At 35.9% G+C, this 8,718-nt stretch overlaps 1 protein-coding gene across 1 annotated transcript; it reads right to left on the reverse strand.

The window, feature by feature from the left end:
- Positions 1 to 563: 563 nt before the first annotated feature.
- Positions 564 to 6,954, reverse strand: PRH2 (proline rich protein HaeIII subfamily 2). The gene is made up of 4 exons (XM_077871057.1): positions 6,592 to 6,954; positions 3,424 to 3,459; positions 1,019 to 1,609; positions 564 to 665 (listed from the first exon to the last, which is right to left on the reverse strand). Exons 1-3 carry the CDS (start codon positions 6,668 to 6,670, stop codon positions 1,164 to 1,166), a joined length of 561 nt encoding a protein of 186 aa, XP_077727183.1. The 5' UTR covers positions 6,671 to 6,954; the 3' UTR covers positions 564 to 665; positions 1,019 to 1,163.
- Between the last annotated feature and the right edge of the window lie 1,764 nt (positions 6,955 to 8,718).

The following is an 8,718-nucleotide window of genomic DNA, read 5'->3' on the forward strand; positions in this document are numbered from 1 at the left end:
GGACATGTAGGCTACTTCGATAGCTTGCCTATTGTGAATAATGCTGCCATGAACATTAGGGGTGCATGTCTCTTTACAAAATAGTGTTTTCATTTTCTTTGAATAAATACCCAGAAGTGGAAGTGCTGGATTGTATTGCAGTTCTCTTTGTCATTTTTCGAGGAACCTCCATGCTGTGTTCAATAGCCATGGCACTGGTGTACATTCCCACCAACAATGCACAATGTTTCCCCTTCTACACACCCTCACCTCACAATAGAACACACGTACATCGAAGGACTACCAGAAGTCAATGGAAATTATGAGGTAATTCTCTCTGTGTTTAAGCTAAGAAAAGGGTAGTATTGGTCAACTGAAATTGGCAAACCGCCTTACTGGTCTCAAGAAAAAAATGTTTCTGTTTTGTAATATTGGTGGGAGTTAAGTCCCCACAAAATATTAATCAGAGCTGCATAAAGCTGCATAATGCACAACATTTGGAGTCCTTCAAGGCTTGTATCTCCCAACTTGGCCTTCTTATACCCTAAGAATCATGAACTTAGAAGAAAAACAATAGCCAGAACTTTAATGCTAATGACTTTATTGATGATTTGAAGTCAGAGAAAGGAAAGGCCACGTTGACATGACTGAAAACTCCATGGTCACCAGTTCATCTCTCTCAATTTCTAAGACAAAGAGAAGAATTTTAGACAGAAATATTAATTTGGCCTGGACATGATCTATGTCAGTATTTCTACTAGTGGGTACTAGAGGACATGACAGGATATCATGTTAAGAGAGAACAGAAGAAGCAGGATGAGAGGAGGAGGCCAGGAGAGAGTAAAGGGAAGGGAACACAGGAGACAAGAGGAAGAGGGGAAGGAAGGTAAAACTTGGGAAGGCTGTAGGCCAATATAAGAATGAGGGAGTCAAAATATAACAAAACAAAAAAACTCTGAGTGGAAGAAACAAGAAGAGATATTAGGAAATATCAAAAGAAATTACTATCTTACTAGATTAGTACGAATAGAATTAATACCTAGAGAATTGAAGGAGGTCTTCTTTAGTTGGTTTTCCTAGTCACTGGCCACCATGTTGACCATGCTAGTCATTTCTTCCCTGCTGGTCTCTTTGGCCACCTGAGCCCTGTTGGCCACCTGGACCCTGTTGGCTTCCTTGACCACCTAGGCTACCTGGGCCATGTTGACCACCAGGACCTTGTTGGCCTTCTGGACTCTGTTGGCTTCCTTGACCACCTTGGCCACCTGGGCCCTGTTGGCCACCTGGACCCTGTTGGCCACCTGGACCCTATTGGCTTCCTTGACCACCTTGGCTACCTGGGCCCTGTTGGCCACCTGGACAGTGTTGGCCACCTGGGCCCTGTTGACCACCTGGGCTTGTTGACCACCTGAACCCTGTTGGCCTCCTGGGCCCTGTTGGCCACTAGGGTGATGTGGGCCACCTCTGCTAAATAGGCTTCCAAGGACTCCCTGGACACCCTGGTCATGAGGCCTCTGCTTTTGTCCATTGCCTTTGTCTTCCTCTTTGCCTGGCTTGCCATTCTGATCTCCATTTTCTTCTTGAGGTTTTACTTGTGATTCCTCTGAGTTTTCTTCAAATAGTTCATCATCTTCTTAGCCAAGAGAACACAGATTCAGAAAGGAGCAAGTAAAAAGAAAGGTTAGCCACAAACTTCAACGAGGCAAGCATGGAAAGTATGATAGCCTAAATGGAGTTAGAAATAAGATATTACTAGATTCTGTGATATTAGGTAATGACCAAGGCCTAGACCCCAGAAGAGGAGAGGCAGAGAGATCCTGGCTTTGTGACAGTGCATGTACTTGGCTTAACAGGTTTTCTTTGCCCACTCACCATTGAATCTCCTCTTTTGATGCTTCTGCTTCTTCTCTACTGTCATTCATTCTGAACTTGCCATTATAGACATCAAATCATCTATAATTACCAGATATCTCATGATATCTGAGTAAAACCACCACTCATCTTCACTGTGTCTATCTACAGCTATGCGTGATATTTTGACACAGATCTATTGAATGAGGGGAAATGATCAGCCTGCCTGCCCCTCACAATGGTCCAACAATCCTAGAATACCCACTCTGCCCTACCTTCTATCACCTTCTACAAATTGTGAAGTCTAATTCTCTAGTGTTTCCTTTTGCACATTTCTGGTACCTATATCGAGTACAAGCCCTCACCATCTCTCTCTCTTTTTTTAAGATTTGGTTTGTATACCAAATCTTATACCTCACATGGCACTAAAACTCACAACCCTGAGATTCACTGTCACTTGCTCTACCAACTGAGCCACCTAGCCCCTCGCTAGGGAATTTTACTTTTAAGTAATCCCTCACCATCTCATGTATCAACTTTCAATCATATCTTTGTAATCTCCTGGCTCTTACTCTTCACATTCCAATATAGAGTTTATTGAGAGCTCATATAGTATAATTGCACCTTTTGTCAGATGCTAAGATTCCAAGCTGAAAAGACAGTCTGTGCTCTCAGGATGCTTATTCCTCATTGTCGTCAGATCAACAAAGAAATTGGGGTGTCACTTTGTTTTTCAAAAATTTCCGTTGCCCATAGAATAAAATACAAAATCACTTGGCCATTTGTAACATCCTTCACACGATGAAACCAACCCATGTCTCCAGCTCTATCTTCCTAGATTCACTTCAGCCTTACTGGTTATTCAGTGTTTCTAGATTATTGCAAATTAGTATATGGATAGATTTAGCCTTGTATTTCACTCTGCTTTCCCTTCGGTCTCTCCTCTCCATGCTCCAGATCATATGGCATCTCCTGTATAAGGTCTCCTCTTTTTTCCCTTGTTCTGAGCTCTGTAATAACTTCCTTTGTCCCATTTTTGACAGTGATCATTGTTATGTGCAGGATAATCTTCCATTGGATTCTGTGTTCCTTAATGATAGGAACAATATTTTATTTACTCTTCAGCCTTGATACCAAGTACAGGATCCTGTCATGGTTATTATCAAGTATTGCATTTTATTGACTCAGTGATGGGATAGAGCATGTGGATAATGAAAGCATTTCTTTGAGGAATCCTCAAATAGGCATGTTCTTACTAAGACAACCAACACCAGGTAACTGAAGCATGAAAAAATCAGAAGGAGCAAAATGACCACACTATCTAGGTCTGAGAAAACTTTTAAAATGAATGCAAATCATTACCCCAGCCAACTTTTCCCCTCTCATTTGGTCTTCTGTGCTCCTTTTGCAATGTGGAACTAATAAGATTAAACTATAAAGTATGATGGTTGAAAAGGAATTTTTCAAGGTTAAGTATGATTGCTTAATGTAAAAAAGATTAATAGGAATTTTGGATTATTTCTATTTACCTGGGGTTCCTAGAATCCATCTAGAAAAATTCTAAATAAGTTGATTGAATTAAAAATAACTCACCTACTAATTGGGGTATATCCTCTTCCTTTTGAAGGGCTTCCACAAAGAAAGAACAAAAGAATGACATATGAAATGATCTCATAACCTGAATTGAAGGGTCATTGAGAAACTAGGAACTAGGGAAAATCATTAAACTTCTAAAGGTTTTCATTAAGCACGAAATGTTTGTTTGACATTTGCTTAATTTTGCCACTTCTTTGGTGGCATGAGTTACAATTCATTAGCTCCCCCAAGTACTCTGGTCTTTTCTGATCTTCCCTTTTACACATATTCCTACCACATGATTAAAACTGACTTCAGTTTTTTCTTTCATGAGAAATGTGTGCCATTAATAGTGGCTTCAAATTTCACCTGCTCTGAGAAAATCTATTTAAACAGGTATCAAGACCTCAATAACAAAGGCACAAAGCATTAGTGCTATAAATGAATAAGGTGTAATGGTAAGGTTACTGATTGAACAAATACAGTACTTTAGTGAAATTACATAGTATCTTTATACTTCAAATTAGTTAAATGTCAATAGAGATAATTCTCTTACAAATGTAAGACATTTGTGCTATTCAATAATTAGCCATTGGTTGTAGAAAGATTTAGAGAAAGACATGTACAAGTGGTTGGGGTATCATGTTCTGCTGACCTTCAGGTACTGTTTAGGTCTCCGACATAAGATATTCAAAAGTGAAAAGGAAGGATTGAGCCTTATCTAACAATATGACTGAAGAACCCTGAAACCTAAGGGCTTGTTATTCCTTTTCACCCTTCCCTAGAATCTATTTAGAGAGCTCTCAAGAGACAAAACACTAAGCAAAAATATAACATAAGATATGTTCTGAGGTGAAAAAGAAAGGAACATGTCCTTGAACAATTTTATCTGGGTCTTCAGAAACAGTATTTGTATTTAAAAAGAAAAAAAAAGAAACAATAAATTTAAAATATGATTTGATAAGACTCCATCTCTACATTTGCAGAAAGAAAAGTAAATTGAGATAGAAGGAGTTAAGAAAATGCCTAAGAGAACCCAACATAAAAATGTTTGGTTACAATGGACCAACATTTCCCAAACTAGAATCCTAGTCCTGATCACTGGTTCTGAAGCAGACATGAGAGAGTCATATAGTTATTCTAATTCCACATGATGCATAATGAAGAGCTGTAATGTTTGTAGATGTATCAGAGATTATGTGACTTCTTAAAACAGAGAAAATTTGAGAAGGGAAACCAACTACAACCATGTAGCTTCCTGGCTACATTAATATGACTTTATTATTCCAGAAAATCTTGCTCAGAAACAGAAATGTTTCTAATAGTTATCATTTATTTCCAGAACTTGTCCCAAAGTCACTTAAACAAACATTAATCTATTCAGCTTGTTAATGGCATCAACTGTTTCCTCCAAGACACTTGCCATCGCCTCAGTCCATTTGGCCCCTAAACTGTTAAATCATGGACCTTGTTCATCCCTAAGAAAGCTCTCCTTAAAGTAGACCCTAAAACCTTATCTGTAAAGATCCCAACTTTCTCCTTTTCCCTCAGAGACTCTCTCCCTTACCAAAGGTAGAATAAACTCATGTTAGCCTTAATGACAAAATTTTGGTGGTATATTCTGAGCATCTTCCCTTTAGAATTCTCAAACTGTATTTTACTAGTTAAGTTACTCAACAGTTTGAGAAATCTTTATGCAATACTCAGAGGAACATAGCACTGCAGTTTATTAAGTGTAATGCTGCCCGTGGGAAGTGGGTGAATTCAGGATGGAAGACAAGAAACAAATCTATATGGGAACAGGAAGAGATCTGGGGCAAAGGAATTTACATGTTGAATAGATATATTAAGTTGAAAATAGTGGACATACTTCAGAAAATTCAGTCATTGCAGATGAAGTAAAAGCTAAAACAGAGGTCAGAGGATGAGGTAGAAATATCATGGGCTTTGAAAGCTGACAGGGCTGAGTCTATAACACAGCTTTGTAACTCTCTAATCATGGATGTTCTGCAGAATATTTAAACTCCAAAGGTAGGGTTCAAGTGTCGACTGTGAATAATAATGTCTACTTAAATTGGTGCAGTGAATAATTAATGACATAAAATATATACAAGACCAGGCATAAACTAAATTTCCTGTACAGACTATTTAAAAACGACTCTCTCCTCAGAATTTTACTGTTATTTCCCACCTAATATCCAAAATAACACAAAACATAGAGATGGAAGCTCAAAATAAGGTTATAAAAAATAACTAATTATAGATCCTTTTTAAAGTTTCTGTGCCTTTCAGAAAAGTCATTAACTACCATTTTAGAATTTTGAGCATCAAATTTGTCTCAGCAGATGGCAGCAGATTTAAAACTCAAATATTCCATTAGCATTTCATGTCTTTAAGATTCCAAGTTTTTGACTTGGGCTTTTCTGATACGATGACAAAATATTTAATAAGAAAATGTCATTTTCTTTCAACTTGTCATCATTTGTCTTGAAAAAGCCTAATATCTGACTGTTTGCAGTCATGGAAATACTTATCTGGATTTTGACTTTCTATCTGGATATTTGGTATCTTTAAAATATGCCATCCATGTTTTCTGTTTAAAAGAGCCAAAGATCCATAAATAATTAAACTTTCTTTTTTATTATGTGTACATTGCTCTATCGTTTCCTGAAAGTATCCATTTTTAGGACCTTCTAGATCTCAACATGCCTGCCATATTGCTCCCAAACCCGACATAGAGGTTAAAAAAATAAAAAGTTAATACAATGGAGAGAATTAATAGTGCCCACTTATCTATTTAATGGAATAAAGAAAATTTAATACAAATTCTCAATATTTGTAAATGGCCAATTGTTCAATGACAAGGAAATGAGATATCTAGATGAATTTTAAAATATCCACTCCATCTAGAATTTTTTTTTCACGCAAATAGAGTGAATAAGTGAAAGTCCATATTTCTGAGTATAGCAAAGGTCACCTCATGAAGATACTTAATTGAGACTCAGGTCCCAGATTTCAGAGAGATATTTGCAACCAGTGGAAAATAGAAACTAATGTTTTCTCCTCTTTGATAAACCTATTCTTGGAATATCAAGTACTTGATTTCTGAGAAAGCTCAATTCAACCTTACTCTTTTCTATGAATCTTACCCACATGCTTACATGATCTTCCATTTCCCCAACTTACTGTCATCGATGCCCTGAGCAGAGCCCAAGGCCAGCAAAACTGTTGACAGCAAGAGCAGCAGAATCTTGGTAGAAGTCATGTTGTCTCTCTCCCTCTCCTGATGCTGCAGGAAACTCAGACACACTCCTGGGCAAAATCCAAGAGAATGATATCACTATTCAAAACCATGGATTCTTACCCACGTCCCACCAATATCTGATTTTCCATTTGTGTCTCAGTCAACTTGTTGGGATCAAGATATGGTCAAGCTCTTCACTGGAATACCATCAATTAGGTTTTTAAAAACAGTTGTTTATAATCCTCAATTATTAGTTATAGTTGTAAGTATTCCATTTTGTAATATTCAGTTCAGAATTGGTTCTGTTTTACTACCCTATTCGACATTTTTTTTTTTTTCTATTCGACATTTTTTAAGCTGTCCAAATGTTGTTTACTTCAGGCCTCTTTCCTATAAAATGAGCCAAGAGAATCATCATGAAGTCATCAACTAAAATAACAGAAAAGCAATCTATAGCATGAAAGAACAACAAAGCATCAAGAAAGGCTAATATAAGGTATTGAAAAATGTAAACATCTGTCAGTAAGAGAATAGAACCAACTTCAGACTCAGGAAATTATATATATACTTACTCAGAATACACCTGAATTCATGAGTTCAATGGACTGTGAAATCTTAAAACTCGAAATGCCCAGATTAATGAGTGGGTTAGAAAATAATATTATGCAAAGTTTCATTGTTAATTAGGGTGTTCAGCTCGAAAAGATAAGAATATGAGTAAGTATGATAATTTTATTTACATAGAACAAAGAGTAATATCATATGGACAGTTCTGGTAGAAATAAGAAGAAAGATCTATTGATTGTTAAAAGAGGATATTTTGAAGACAATATAAAATAATTTTTTAGAATGGCTTAAATAATCTTAGATTTAATTAAAATTTATTTTAAAACTATCTCAGAGAAATTTTAAGTATCTTAGATAACATAAAAATAAGATTCTTTGGATTATTGAAATTTGAAACAAGGTTGAGTTCTTAAGGGGAAAATTAATCACTAGCTGTGCTCAGACACTGAGTGATCTATAAGTAGTATGTTAAAAAAGTAGCGATTCAAAGGGGTACAATCCTTTGTATCCAACAAACTCTGCAAAATATCAGGGTAAAAAAGGCTTCTCCTTTCTTTTGGTGAAAATTCAAGAAGTTACAAGATTTTTCTGATCACTCAAATTACCTGGCTCATTATGAACCAATTGGGAAAAAAATTATTCCCTCCTTCCATAAAAATTCAGACCATACTTCTTCTGAAAATTAATGTTTGACTTTGTAAGATGTGAAAGATACCCTCTGTGTACTGGGAGGGAAGAAGACATTCTTATCCCTAAAGACAGGTAATTTTGGACTATAGGTCCGTATAAACAAATCTTGTTCAACTAGTCTTTATCTTCTAGCTATGGGAAAGTCACTCAATCACATAGACTCCATTTTTGCCCTTTTCTCATTGCCCTCTTAATCTCTTTTTTATTTTATTCTAACAACTTACTACTGCCTTAGTACTACAATCCCATAGGATATATGTCACTTATTTCTATCAGATACTCTAGCAGTAAAATGTTGAACTTAGTACTTCTTTATACACTACTCTACTAAATATATTAAGTCTTACTCTAAGTGAAGATTGTTCAGAAATAAGCCACATACCACATTTCCTTTGTATCTTCTATAGGAATATATCTTTAATTTAAAACTCATAGTTTGAAGAAGGCTACATTTCTAAAATTATATTTCAATTAACAATTTCATCAAATTAATTACTTATATTTTCAAATTTTATTTTTATTGCCCAAAGTGACAAGTATATCAACATGAACTCTTGTCTTTTCATTGATTAATCCAATTAACTTTCAAGAATACTACTTTAAATAAAACAAATTGCTCCCTAAAATTTCAGTAGCATATAACTAAAGTAATAGGGTACAATTCTCGGGAGATGGTAAGACCAAGTTTAGAAATGTTAATCTGTCCTAGTGATTGGAATAAAAAATTATAAACATTAATTATAAACATTATAAAAAATTGATAAAAGTTTCAAGAGACTTGAACACAGATGAAGTATAACCATGGTTAAACA

The sequence above is a fragment of the Canis aureus genome, chromosome 25 (assembly GCF_053574225.1).
Source record: "Canis aureus isolate CA01 chromosome 25, VMU_Caureus_v.1.0, whole genome shotgun sequence".
Classification (NCBI taxonomy): domain Eukaryota; kingdom Metazoa; phylum Chordata; class Mammalia; order Carnivora; family Canidae; genus Canis; species Canis aureus.